At 43.3% G+C, this 14,539-nt stretch overlaps 2 protein-coding genes across 2 annotated transcripts; one reads left to right on the top strand and one right to left on the bottom strand.

Annotated features, from left to right (window-relative positions):
• Positions 1 to 251: 251 nt before the first annotated feature.
• On the bottom strand, positions 252 to 2,960 carry tmem187 (transmembrane protein 187). The gene is made up of 4 exons (XM_084043548.1): positions 2,672 to 2,960; positions 1,955 to 2,163; positions 1,510 to 1,646; positions 252 to 1,093 (listed from the first exon to the last, which is right to left on the bottom strand). The coding sequence occupies exons 1-4, from the start codon at positions 2,887 to 2,889 to the stop codon at positions 857 to 859; spliced, it is 801 nt and encodes a 266-aa protein (XP_083899674.1). The 5' UTR covers positions 2,890 to 2,960; the 3' UTR covers positions 252 to 856.
• A 1,124-nt stretch (positions 2,961 to 4,084) lies between these two features.
• On the top strand, positions 4,085 to 13,591 carry LOC311035373 (uncharacterized protein). Its single transcript, XM_084043536.1, has 8 exons — positions 4,085 to 4,132; positions 4,796 to 6,605; positions 8,336 to 8,505; positions 9,775 to 10,160; positions 10,494 to 10,570; positions 10,942 to 11,041; positions 11,321 to 11,421; positions 12,402 to 13,591. The coding sequence occupies exons 2-8, from the start codon at positions 4,866 to 4,868 to the stop codon at positions 12,417 to 12,419; spliced, it is 2,592 nt and encodes an 863-aa protein (XP_083899662.1). The 5' UTR covers positions 4,085 to 4,132; positions 4,796 to 4,865; the 3' UTR covers positions 12,420 to 13,591.
• Positions 13,592 to 14,539: the final 948 nt, after the last annotated feature.

Genomic DNA, 14,539 nt, shown 5'->3' with positions numbered 1-14,539 from the left:
TTGGTTTTTCGTCGTTTTTTTTTGTTTGTTTAATTTTTTTAAGCACTTGGTGGTACAGTGGTAAAGTCCCTGCCCACCACTGCTGAGGTTGTGGGTTTGAATCCACCGCGGTGCATCCGGCTTTGTCGAGCCTCTACACAAACACAATTGGCCCGTGTTCAGGGGAGGGAAGCTGGGCGTGGAGGGTGATAATTGGCATTGCATGTACTCCTACCGGCTGGGGGCGGAGCCTGTCAGCAGGGAGTGTTGGGTGGGACGGAGGCTCCACGTCCTCACTGGCGTGTTTTTTTTTTACGTTGACAATTGTACTGTAGCTGCTACATTAATGATCTATTGGCTTTGTTGAGGCCTTTCTATGTGTGACATTGTAACCAGGTTGAACTGATTTTTACTCTCAAAGAGAATTGTAATGACAATATTACATAATAATGTAATAATGATACACAAAGGGAATTATTAACATATTTATGGGTCCAATGGTGGTGCAGTAAACAGGAGGGGCAAGTGATTGACAAACATCAGGGCAGAAGAGATTATAGTTGTATACGCACGCGCGCACACACGCACGCACGCACGCACGCACGCACGCACGCACGCACTCACTCACTCACTCACTCACTCACTCACTCACTCACACACTCACACTCACACTCACACTCACACTCACACTCACACTCACACTCACACTCACACTCACACTCACACACACACACACACACACACACACACACACACTTCCTGCCCACGAAATTTGGATAAATGGATATATGTAACAAATGGGTCCATTTGTGCATATATTTTAGTGCATATCAAACCGGGGGTGTCCTTGACATTCAAAAGGTTGAGAATCACGGCTCTAGTCCGTGTGCGTCCTCCTCTCGGTGAGACTGGTCAGGAAACAGAAGCTGTAGTGCCACTGGAACACGTCACACACCTTGGACCAGAAGTGACCCGTCACGCGCTGAAAAGGCGCGAACTGGGCCAGCCAGTGATCCAGCAGCTTCAGGACCACGAACCCCACGCAGGACAGCGCCGCCAGGAGCAGGTATCTCTGGGACCGCGCATCTCCGTGCGCCAGTTGCACCCGCACCGCCTGGAAATGGGTTTATTATTATGGTTTATTTAAGTATACTAAAACTAAAGGAAATAACGAGAACTAGTTTCACTAACTTAAACTATAGTTTGCTTACAAAACTAACAAAAATCATAGAGAAAATGTACTTAGTTTTAGTCCAGATCTACAAACTACATTTCTTTACTACAAACTACAAATGTTTGCTCTTTTTCTGACCTTGTTGAATCTTGCCCCTGACTAATCCATATATTACAATAAAAAAAAAAAACACTAAAACTAATAAAAGACTAAAACTACGTTTTTTTTCAAAACAAAAACTAAATGACCAAACTCGCTTTAAAAACTAATCAAAGCTGAACTGAAAACAAAAAGTCAAAATGAAATGAAAATGTAAAACGAATGAAAAATGCATGACTATGATATAATAACTGTACCTGGAACAAGGTGAAGGCCACATGACAGCCCAGAGCCACATCAAAGCCATTCTCATGCAGCAGAGCCAGGCCGTAGCTGAGGATGGAGCACAGCTCCACCTGCAGGGCGTATCCAGAACTCCAAACAGGGTCATGGGCTGGAAACAGTGGTCGGAAATAAGTACATTTACTCAAGCACTGTACTTAAAGTTACCTTCTGTAACTGTGCTGTTCTACCCCAGATTGGAACCCGGGTCTCCTGAAGTGCTGACATGTTTTAACACTCTGAGCTAATAGAGCCTGCTGGCTTGCTCAGGGGAGAAATGGAATATTTATCTTTAAATTCAGACTAATATCCACGCAGTGATAGTCTGGCCATGCCAGGCTACAAATGATGGTCCATTTGGTTCCATTTTGTACACTCTCAGAGTTACCCTTCTTCTACTTAAGTAAAATAATGTATTACTTCCTCCGCCACTGGCTATGAAGTGGCTCCACACAGGGACCCAGGCAAAGATGGGCAGGGTGAACCACTGGTCCAGAACAGCAAGGGGGCGCTGCAGGGTGGCGAGGCGTGCCCACTGGATGGGAGCGTACAGGATGGCCATGAGGGAGAACACCTCTCTCACATAACAGCTGTCTGCTGTCTCTGTACCGGTCTTCTGTCCAGTAGAGCTGTCAACATAATTACATGTTAAATGACGATTCATTGTCACACAAATAGCGATTAATGATTTAAAGGTAGGGTAAGTGATGTTCTTTGGTTAAAATAAGTGTTATACACCTCTGATATTCTGATAGTACTCATTGCTATAGAGTGTTTGACCACAGAGTGCATTAACCACTTCAGCCCTATATACATTTAGGCCATTTGAAAATAGCTGATCTACAATCTCACAGCTATTTTCAAAAGATTATTATATATTTTATACTTTTGAAAACTTGTGAAACGGGACATTCTGCATAATGAGAACTTTCTACTTTTGGTACTTAAAGTACATTTTGATACCAATACTTTTGTACTTTTACTCAAGTGAATTTTGAATTCCAGACTTTTACTTGTATTTCTACACTGCAGTATTGATCCTTTTACTTAAGTAAAAAAGTTTATACTTTTTCCACCACTGGTAGTACTAGACACCCCTACCCAATAATAATAATGTAATAACTGTGCCAGGCATACCGATACATGAACAGCCAGTACATGCCCATCAGTATGTATGCCAGGTTGATCAGAGAGTTGCAGGGCATGGCCAGCCAGCTGGGCAGATGTTCCACTCTCCTCTCTGCATAGTGAGAGTAGTCCACGTCCACGTGCACGCTGTCGAACACAGACGTGCACGCGACGGCGATGCACGCCAAGTAAACCACTGACACGTGGAACAGAGCCCGCTTCATCATTAATAATATAAGATATAGTTTGTTTTGGATTGTTTAGTAGAGCTGTCTGTCTGTCTGGCTGTATGAGGACTGTGTTTGGACTTTGTTGTTGTTCCGCATGCAGAATCACGTGGTGTTGAATGCAGTGTTTCCATTGGTCTCTACACCATTGTTTCCCAAACGGTGGGTCAGGACCCATATGTGGGTCGCGGACCAATTTTTATGGGTCGTGAGTAAATAGTCACACTTTTTGTTGTCTGTTGGTAGCGCATTCCACATGTTGGTGGCATAGCAGGAGAACAAATTTAACCCCATGTTTGTGCCAAATCTGGGTTGAACAAGATCAGTGGAGCAGCAATAACTATACAGCATTATTGAACAGACCTGTCAGTGGTAACGGAACAGCTTGGGCCCAAGTTTATTTATTTCCTGTGTCAACTGATGTTCACAAACAGTAACATCAAATAAACTTGGACGCATTTAGAGTGTTGTCAAGTGTAAAACTGACAGTGCTTCTGTCTGCTTTGTCACAGACAGATTCTGTGTGTGTGTGTGTGTGTGTGTGTGTGTGTGTGTGTGTGTGTGTGTGTGTGTGTGTGTGTGTGTGTGTGTGTGTGTGTGTGTGTGTGTGTGTGTGTGTGTGTGCGCGTGTGTGTGTACTTGTATTACGACTTGTGGGGGCCATATGGTATAGTATAGTAGTATAGTAGCATTTGGCAATAAGCCATTGTGAGGACATTTTTCCTGGTCCTCACACGATCAATGTTTTTTTAATGGTGAAAAAGAGGTTATAGTCAGTAATAGTTTTTTAGTTGGAAAAGATTCAGGTTGGAGTTAGGGTGATTAGGCATTTAGGGGTTGGGGTTATTGGGTTAGGAGTTATGCTTGATGTATACTTAGTTGTGCGCCAGTGAGCTGGTAGATCTGCTATCTTTGGTGCATGACGCACCAAAGATAGCAGATCTAACAACTCACAATGAGTTGATGGAGCATAAATTGGGCATAACTCAATTTTGGCGTTGCTGGGAGACAGGAGGTAGAGGAACAGGTTGGATCAGGTAGTGAGAAATGACTGTAAGCATCACAGAGCGCTGGGGGAAAACCCCAAACACCTCAGGAAAAAGCAGCAAGAAACACTGACACAGAGAGAGAGAGAGAGAGAGAGAGAGAGAGAGAGAGAGAGAGAGAGAGAGAGAGAGAGAGAGAGAGAGAGAGGGGGGAGAGACAACAAACCCAGACGTGAACCTGTCGAGGGACCTGAGTGGTAAGAAATGTTTTTAGCTTGAATGACATACAGTACTATGACCTAGTTTTACATGACTATGCGCTATACTGCACTATACTGTACTTAGATCATAGTAGGACAGTAAAAACTTGAGTGTTAATTTAACTCTGATATTTCATTTGTACAATCCCAGAGTTACAGACCCATAACGGGTCCATTTGGACGAGATGTGTACTCTCAGAGTTAAAGTAACACTCAGGATTTGTGGGACTGATGCAGTGAGCTGATATTGTTTGTGCCACTGTACTTAAAATAATTGCAAAATAATAAAAACCATTGCATTTGAAAGAAATCCTGTATAGATTGCTCAAACCGATACTGCACAATGTATACAGATGCAAAAGTACCTGTATACATTGTCATGCCATATTGTACATTATTTGGTCAAATGATCGACATGTCACTCGCAGTCCCATTGCCTTAGCTTAGCTAAAGGTCTGTTGTGGTGTAACACTTCATAGAAGTAAAGGAGCATGTACAATGCCTTTATTGTGCTCTGCGATAGACTCTGTCATAGAATGCTCACAAATAAGACAATGATTCTGTTTGTCCGTAACGACTGCGTACAGTGGTACAGTATGTGAAATCTAATCGGTGTCTCATCCCCTATTTCTGTTGGACGTGTTGTTTTGTACTAGACAGCCGTGGTCCTCTACTGTGTTCCTCCACCTGGCTGCGACTTGTCGCCGAACGCAGGGAGCCAGACACAGTGATGCATGGTGATGCACGTCTGCTTTCATCGCTGATGATCACAGAACAATGTCCGCTCCAGCTGTGTGACATGCACAGATCTCAGGCCTGCTCAGATGTGGCCACCTTGCATATCGGTGCACTCTCCCTAGCGCACGGCATTCTACGCATGGCAGACCAGCTCCGAGACGCCAGTGCAGCACACACTGACGCGCTCTTGCATGCACACGTGGACAAAAAAGATTTGCGGACAGACTTGGGCCTACCAGATGCGTACCGTGATTGCACACACTCAAACAAGACACGTAGGCCTACAGCCGTTTGGGATTCTGGTCTTCGCGCAGCTCTGGAAGTCAGTGTTGACGATTTTACAGCGAGTGCAGAAGGGGAAGATGGATCTGACCACGGAGAAGACGATGAAGGTCACGGTCTGCAAATCAGACCTCACTCTAGCCAGAAGATCATAGTTGAAAAGGATGTGATTGACTATGGTGTGAATTTCCGTCTTACAGAAATGTCAGATCCAGCACAGAAAACAAATGGGTCCTCTCCCGCTTCCAATGTCCAATTGGAGAGAAGAAAAACTCTACCCCCTTCGATGAATGCCATGCGAACTCCTCCCCCGGTGCCCCCCAAGCCCTGGCTTAAGTCTCCTCAGGAAAGCCCAGGGTCACACCAAGGGTCTACAGGTCCTGGGAGAGAGGTTCCGCATCGGTCCTCTTCTCCCCGTCGGAACTCTCCTACAACAGGGAAAACATTAGACCGCGAGCTTGATGTTGAAGACCCTGGGAAAGGGGCTATCTACGCCACTCCGTCCAATAAGCAGAAGCCTCCCGAATCGTGTCAGGTCATGGGCCAATGTCTGACCTTCAACCATGGGTCAAACAATGAGCCTGGAAAAGATTGTCTTATTGTGGCGGGGAGCCGAAGCTCGGAGTGTGGCGCCGCCTCGCCAAAAGCAGGACAGAGGCCATCGCTACACCGCCCAAGTCCACCTCCAAAACCTCAGAAACTCTTCACGGCGCCGGAGACAGAGGCGGGTGGTGAGGAGGGGAAGAAAAAGGGGGTTGAGCAGGGGGCAATAAATGAAATGTCCAACTTAAGCAAAGCTACGTCAAGTGCAAGTCAAGAGGAGGAAGGCCCGGGAAATGGAAAGGGGAAGGAAAAGAAACAAGAGGAAGAAGTGGTGGAAGAGAGACATTTCAAGGTGATCTCTGTGGTAGCTGAGAGCTCCTCCCCGCTGGGAGAAAGGGCAACATTGGGGTCCGTCCCCTGCGCCCCCTTGGGTCAGGAGGCGGGCAGGCCTGGAGGAGGATCAACAGGGGGTAGGGTTGCACCCTTTCCAAAGCCCCCTCGCAGAAAGCGAGCTGTCACGCTGCTTCACATCGAGTTCCAGAGTCCCCAGGCCCAATCCCTGGACTCAGGGAGACGAGACGGCGGTAGCCCAGGCGGAGAGGCTTGTCCTCTTACGAAAGACGCCCCCGCCGCATCGGTCAGTCTCCCCAAGACAAAGAGAAACGTGGAGGCAGCCAGGCGATTAGAAGAACCTCGAGAGGTGCAGAACGTAGAGTCGTGTGCAGTGGGCCTGTTGCCGGTACCCCGCGGATTTGAGGATACTCTGGCTGGAGCAACCGATCAAGGACCAATGTTGAAGATGGTGGATAGACTGAAGGACAGAAAAGAACACGAGAGGCAAACTGGAGGCCATCGGGAGGAGGTGGGCGGAGAACGACAGAGGGAGGAGGGTGATGGAATGGCTGAGGTGAGTTTAATTTGTATCATTCTTTACAACGTTATTAACACACAACTTTAAAAAGCTCCTTTTCACCATTAAAAACCCATTGATATTGTGAGGACCAGGAAAAATGTCAAACTTTTTGTCAAATTCTACTATACTATACCATATGGCCATCACAAGTATAGTAATACAAGTACACCCGCCCCCACCACACACACACACACACACACACACACACACACACACACACACACACACACACACACACACACACACACACACACACACACACACACACACACACACACACACACAAATGCACAAAAATGCACACATTTACACAGTGAAGACTGACTGAGGAAACTATTTTTCTGCAACCACCTCATGGTTACATGCATGATGTTTCATTTATATTCCATCGTACGTGTCCCGTACTGAAAATGGCAGATCTACAATCTCACAAGATCTCAAGAGCCACAAAATGTCACCTTCGGCCACAGAACACCGACTGGAACAGTCAGGGGTTAAGTACATTGCTCAAAGCATCTCTTCTGTAGCTGTTGGAGGAGCGGAGAGCATCTCTCATTACTGACATTCCACCCATTTCTCAAACCTTTCGGCTAAAGGCTGTTTGCCTTTCAGACGATGTGTGTGCATTTGTAGATTAATGTATGCAATGACTACAATTACAAGCACATCCTACTATAATTCTAGTAACCTCTGTCTGTCCGTCTGTCTGTAGTGGTGTCACTACCCGGTGTCACTACCCAGTTCTCCTCACTGGCTGGAGCAAATGCTCTGATTTTGCACACAGCCATTGACCATTACCATCTGAACTTAACTGTGAAGCCCGTTTTTCAATTTCATCAAATCAGCTTCTTATTAGCGTTTATGTGTGAAAGAATGTCACCTCCCGGGTTGCCAGATCATGTGCGCATATCCCCCCACGGATGCGTCGACCGGGTATGGTCTAGTACGTTATAATTCATCTCGAGGTTCCAGTGATTCTTATTGGTTTGGCATGGTCCCAACTCCCAAGGACACCATTTGGGGTCTCAGGGGATGACAACTGCCACCACCTAGCGTTCACATTTAATCTCTTTAGTTCTTTCATGCATATTTTCTCCACATCTAAACATCTCTCGGCGCTGAATGCTTCTCAATCACACACGTCACACACATGTTATAGACATTTTCTTGTCTGAAACCATACATTCATTAACCACTTTGAACCTATTTGGAGCATGTCATAGGGCGGCTCAAGTCGTCACTTTTTGTTTCCCACACTCTAGTTATTTTCTGGAATTATACCTCTGCATGAACCCCAAAATATCAAATCCTTGTCACAAGTATTCTGTACCCATAGTTGAGGTGTTAAAAAGAAGGGTAGGCTATTTTGTAGCGATCCCCAAGGGGAAATTACGTTTGCATAGAGGGCATAGACCCTGAGCAAGTGTCTTGCTCAGGGTCACTTAAAGGTAGGGTCATTTTACTTTCTTAAATTAAATGATGAATAGCTCTATATTCTCATAGTATCCATCGCCACAGAGTGTTTGTTCAGTAACAGGGGTCTCCAGCTCTTAAGTAACCAGAAAATGCATTTTCTGGTTGGGATACCAATTGTATCCAATCAAGAGAGAGACCTTAGTCTTCAGCCGTGCTGTAAAACATGTTTTACACATTTGTCAAGATGTGAGAATCAAAACCTTGAAATATCTAACTCTCCCTTTTTTTTACCTCCTGCAATCTGATAGGCTTTGTATCAAGACCCGCCCAGACCAATCAGAATGCAGAGACGGGAGGAGTGGGGAGGAATGTATCAGGAGGAAGGAGAGAACAGGGGGGAGGTGAAGGAGGTGGAGGGGAGGAGTGAACCAAACCACACCAATGGAACGGTTAAAAGACTACATGCAGTTTTGCAAAGGTGAAAACGCACACACGCACACATGCACACACGCACAAACGCACACACACACACACACACACACACACACACACACACACACACACACACACACACACACACACACACACACACACACTACAAGGAAGAAACAACAAAACTTTCCTGAAACTGGCAGTGTGCCCAGCTGTTTGAGATATTAGCTCCAGAGAAAAGCACACAAAAGCACACATGCTGGTGAAGGGTAACTCAACTGAAAGAACATTGTAGTTGAGGTGTACTAGTTAAGAAACTTTAAGTAGGTTGCTTAAGGGTTTTCAGCTGGAGACTTAAGTTCGGGAAACAAAACATTCTCTAGAAGAGGCTCTACAAGGACTTCCGGGTGTGGATAAATGCAAACTCACCCAGATGGATTGTTGTCATAGCATGACAGCAGGGGTTTCGATAGAACCATTAGTCTGCATCCTCATTCTTTTATTCTGATCTTTCCTCCTCTCTATTTCTCGCTCCCTCTCTGTCTCTCTCTCTCTCTCTCTCTCTCTCTCTCTCTCTCTCTCTCTCTCTCTCTCTCTCTCTCTCTCTCTCTCACTGTACCATGATTTCATAATAGCTGTCATCTTGTCATTAGCACCTTTCTGCTTTGCACACTCACCTACGTGCGTTCACACTAGTTCACATGCGTTTTTCTGCAAAGTTTTTGGGAGTTTCCTGCACAATCGTGTTAGCTGGCTGGCATTCTAACAGCCATAATAATGATAATAACCATAAACACCTCTGTCAAGGAGGATGTTTTTCACCCGCATCTGTTTGCCTATGATCAACATATCTCAAGCAGTGATGGCAAGATTGCCATGACATTTGCTGTGTACTTTTCATGCTCCCAAGAGGAAAAAAGTCTATCGATTTAGTAGAGAATGACAGAGACAGAGTAATGCACAACCGATCACTTTAACCACATGTAGCCTACCCTAGCGTCCCTATTCCAGGGCAAACAATAGCCTCTTATATTTTAAAATATATTTTTGAATTTCCATTTCTGCTCAGTAGCAAGCTTGAAACGCCTCAAGTAATTTGGTTTTCTGTGACTGCAAAAGCAAAGTGGGCGGGACATCGGCTTTATTTCCTGTGCATTTTCAGCTCTTCTGTACAGACTATGTGGCGGAATCAATTGTGTCTGTTTCGAAATACTAAGAAATGTGTGGAATAACTCCAATGAATGTGATAGTCAGTGCCAATGGCGCTGGTGATAGTTAAGTTAACTATGATTCACCAACATTGTGTCTCTGACAGCTCGGTCAGCTCCTTCGAGTGCTGCAGCCCAGTCAACCCGGTAGAGGAGCTTCTCTCAGGAGTGGAACGGTCACCCGTCACGTCCATCAAAAGTTCAAGTTGCTCCCCCACACGCAACCAGTCCCACTCAGATGACGACGGGACTCGCCTCGGTTTGTGCAATCAAAATCGAAGCTGGTCCGATCCGGTCGGTGAAACAGGTCTGACCCTACCGCAGGATGTTTTTGACTGTAATCATGACAACACAGAGGACCAGTCTGTCTATGAGGATGGTTTCGCTGGGAACCAAACTGACGTGAGGAGACAGGAAGTGACCGGGTCTGATGGAGGGCCGATCATTTCTGCTGTACCAGTGACATTTCTGTCCAGTAACGAAGGACATATGTGTGAGTTTAAACTTGTCTGACAGAGTCCACATGTTTTTTGCATTACTGCTGTGTCTGGAGTCTTTAGATATGGGATGCAATATTTTGCGAAGAAGATCATAATATGAGCTTCCAGATATTGTAAGAGGTGTTCGGGCGAGGGAAGCTGGGGAAGGGAGGGTGATCTGTGTCACTGCACTAGCAACTCCTAAGAGCTCTTTCAATATTTGGCACTGACTTCAAATTCAAAACACTGACTTGAACAGTTAGGACATTTGAGTAAAGCTATGTTCTTCACAATAGACCACAGGCTGTTAAAGTGCACAGCAGTAATACTTTCTTTTATCTGAACAGCGCCCAGGACTTTAAACATTTATGAAAGTGTGGAGTTTGTGAATCCCTCACTCCTTCCAGACATCTCTGCCGTGAAGGTGAGTCACTGAGCTGTTACGTTGTGCACTTAAACCCTATTATAGTTGACCGGAGCTCCCCAGGGGTCTATACTAGGCCACCTCCCCTTTTCTCTCTACACTAAATATCTTCTCAGGAAATAGCTGATCTACAAGCTCATGACATGCCGCGATTCGTCTGTCTGTCTGTCTGTGTTATGACCTATAGGGTCATATATATATTTTCCTGTGTGGTGTTGCCTGGTTGTGTTTGGGGACTGTGAAGGAGGGAGTCCACTTTTTTTGTTGCGCCTTAGTTCCCCTAGGCCGGGGCGTAACCGTCTGTCTGTCTGTCTGTCTGTCTGTCTGTCTGTCTGTCTGTCTGACTGACTGTATGTCTCTCTCTCTATCAGTTTGTAAGCTCTGCTTTGGACTTTTCAGTCCAGAAGTATCGTATCGGGCTGAGCAGAAAGCGGAAGCACAGGCCACCATGGATGCGGCATTTTCGTCAAGGTCAGACTAACCACTGCAGTAGTCACTTCTGTCTGTGGCACATTTTAAGTATTTAGCTAACACTATTATCCAGAGTAAATTACAGTATAGAGTACAACAACTCCTAGTATATCATTACAAGCAACAATCCACAAGTATGCGATCCGTAATCCTTTAAATGATTATATGAAACCTGGTTCAGAGTTTCTGTGACATCAAGCCCAAAAATGTCATGTTTCAGGGGAGGGAAATGAAAGGCGTGGAATCTGTGTCATAATCCAGTGGGTTTCTCTGAAACAGATCAGTCATCGCTGACTCTGGCCTCCACCCTGCAAGTCTTCCCTGCATCCATCTTCTACAAAGTCCCAGACACGGCTGTGACATCACAGGGACAACAGACGGTTAGTAGAGGACAACCAGGAAATACACGACAGTCATCTCAGTACAATAAACCAAACATTCATTCCACTGAATTACAAGCTATAAACAGACAACAAAAACAGTAGTGCAGTAATAGGAACATAAACACCTCTAGGACAGTGTAGTATACTTTATCGGTATCACATTGAAAACTCACTTTTCAAGATTTTAAAGGAAACAAATACCATGAAATGTATATATATATATATATATATATATATATATATATATATATATATATATATATATATATATATATATATATTTTTTAAATACATTATGTTATATTATCATTGGGCCCACAGGTTGAGAATAGCTCCTCTAACTTTTGGACAGAATCTCATTGTTTGTAGCTTTGGCTCCTATTATCACCTCTGCTACAACATTAACCCTGCTGTCCCTAATTTGGACACATTTTAAATCTTTTGCTTGTCATATGACAATGTATTGTATATTGGGCTTGGTGGGTGTTTAAAAAAAAAGTAATTTGATGAACTCAACACAAAACTTTGTGTGAACAGTTGAGCAATAACACCCTCTAGTGGAGATATTTGTGGGCAAATTTGAGTGACATACACAGAAATACAGCCACTTAACAATAGGCTAGAACTGCACTCATCGCTTTGGATTGGCTCAACTAATGAATAGTGGAATAAATAACAGAATTATTAGGGGTGCAGCAGTAATCAAACTAACTGAATGAATATATTATGTAAAAAAAACATGCATTTTTATAAAATAATCGAGGGGAATTTAAATGTCCCCCCCTCCCCCCTAAAAAATAGCAACTCTACAAGGTGAAAGTCAGTCAGATTAACATTCCATATTTTACTCTGTAGCAGGGTCATTGATCAACTTCTCATCCTGTCACTCTGCCATGTATCTACCTTCCTCTTTCTCTCTGTCTCTCTCTGTCTCTCTGTCTCTGTCTCTTCTCTCTCTGTCTCTCTTTCTCTCTCAGGATGCAAAAAAAAACTGAAATGAAAGCAGCTCAACCGAGGACAAGGGCACAAATGATTCTCAGCACAGATCTGATCAAAACTGCAACAATAATCATATCTTACTCTCTGAAGATCCTTCATACATTTTACCTGATGTGGGGGAAGTAATATTAATAATGTTTTCAATAAGTTCAAATTCAACAATCTCAAAATGTGCACATATTATGTGTCCCCTAAAATGTTATATATCTCAGCTGTCCGGCAGCAGCAACCAGGTAACTCCAAAATGTTCATTTTTCAGGAAATTAAAAAAACAAAACAAAATGGAGATAGGAGGTTTTGTTCATCATTGATAAGAACAGCTGAATGGACCTCCAAGCTGAGGTTGAAGGTCAAAAGGGGGTGGAGCCTGGAGTCATTAAAACCAGCTAACTCCATCCCCCTTTGCTGGAGTTAGCTGGTTTAGCAGAAAGTTTGAGGATCCAATGGAGTTACAGTAGCCTATAGCTGTTTTTGTCAGAAGCACTTTTTAATACTTTTCATTCGTTCAATATTTTTTTTTTACGAACACACAGACGTAAAGGGTGTTCAATAGCACTGATTTATGTGAAGTGGAGCCTGGAGTCAGCTAACTCCACCCCCCTTTGGTGGAGTTAGCTGGTTCAGCAGAACGTTTGAGGATCCAATGGAGTTAGCTGGTTTTGTCAGAAGCGCTTTTTAAGCGGTTCAATATTTTTTTAAATCAACACACAGACGTAAAGGGTGTTTTTACACAATAAAAAAGGTCCCGTGGTCTTTGATGGCCAAAAGGGTACTGATTTATGGGGAAAAAATGCAAAAGCGGAAAAGTTAGCTGGTTTCTGCCGGACAGCAACGATATGTTAAATAAGTTTGATTCTTTCTACCTTTTTGTATACATATACAGTAACATGCAACATACAGAATGTGTAGTAGAAATGTGATGTGTGAGACTGATCAAAATACGTCTGATTCAAGATAGTACCGTTGGTTTATAAAACATTGAATGGTTTAAAGCCAAAATTCTTCTGATCAACGCCGCTCATTTTATATATATAACGACATGCCCAAAATTTGTGACACCATGTTGAAAGCAGTTAATTGTGTAAAGAGCTTTGGAATTGCCTGGTTGTTGAAATGTTCTTTTAGAAATAAAATTGCCTTGTCTACTGTAATATAACACTAAGTTTGTAAGTGGAACAGTAAAGAGTCCTACAACAAAATATGTTTTATAAATCGTAAGTCAATCTGGATAAGAGCATCTTAAATGTTTCAATTGTAAATTGATAAGATTTAGAGATAAGGTGTAGAAACTCACAATAAAAGATAGCACTCTCTTTTCTAGAGGTATGGAGTGTGGAAGAAAGCGGTATCAAACCGTATTCAGCCTCCTAAGCTGCGTTTTACAGAGGGTTTTTGTTTCTTTGATAAAGTCAACAATACACATTTTGCATTTTTGTCAATCAATCAATCAATCAATCAATCAATCAATCAATCAAGTCCTAGGCCATGGGTCTTAAACAGGGGATCCGGGACCCCTAGGGGGTCCTCAGCGTTACTACAGGGGGACCACCACATGTTTGTGTGATAGGAAAATGTATTTATTTTTTCAAGTTTAAATGTCTGAAAATACAAATTAACATAAATCCAACATAGTATTAGCGAAGATAATGAGTAAACAAAACAACAACAAAACGCATTTAATGTATACAACACTGATGATAGTGCTCACACTGTCAATTGAATCAACAGTATGAAGACATCCAAGCTGCAGCATCACTTGGAGGCAACAGGTAGTCTGGTAGCAGTCTCAAATCTCTCAACAGACAAATATTGAGACAATTAGCTAAATATGGCGAGCTAGCTTTGTAAAATTGGCTATTTTGTCCAAAATGTTAATGTTTTTAAGTAAAGTAAAGTATACATGATTAGAACACGCTTAAACATTCAACAATTAAGGTCTATAATTAAGGTCTATTACAAGTAAGGTCTATTTAAATTGCTACAAAACCTGCATATCCAGCATAAACAAGAAGTTGAAGGATACAATTAAAGGGAAATTAAGTTGACAGTTTTTAAGTTGCTTGATTCAGTATTTAGATATTTGATATTCATTTTATCAGACACGCCCCCTTCCTAT

Source organism: Gymnoscopelus microlampas, assembly GCF_963454915.1.
Source record: "Gymnoscopelus microlampas genome assembly, chromosome: 2".
NCBI lineage: Eukaryota > Metazoa > Chordata > Actinopteri > Myctophiformes > Myctophidae > Gymnoscopelus > Gymnoscopelus microlampas.
Note: the sequence above shows the minus strand (reverse complement) of the source record. Positions and strands in the feature narration are given on the sequence as shown.

Coding starts and splice junctions, on each gene's coding strand:
- tmem187 (XM_084043548.1), bottom strand. CDS start 2,889: ATGATGAAGCGGGCTCTGTTCCACGTGTCAGTGGTTTACTTGGCGTGC. Junction 2,164..2,671: donor TACTGGCTGTTCATGTATCG/GTATGCCTGGCA, acceptor TTATGTTGACAG/CTCTACTGGACAGAAGACCG. Junction 1,647..1,954: donor CATAGCCAGTGGCGGAGGAA/GTAATACATTAT, acceptor CACTGTTTCCAG/CCCATGACCCTGTTTGGAGT.
- LOC311035373 (XM_084043536.1), top strand. CDS start 4,866: ATGCATGGTGATGCACGTCTGCTTTCATCGCTGATGATCACAGAACAA. Junction 6,606..8,335: donor AGGGTGATGGAATGGCTGAG/GTGAGTTTAATT, acceptor GCAATCTGATAG/GCTTTGTATCAAGACCCGCC. Junction 10,571..10,941: donor CAGACATCTCTGCCGTGAAG/GTGAGTCACTGA, acceptor TCTCTCTATCAG/TTTGTAAGCTCTGCTTTGGA.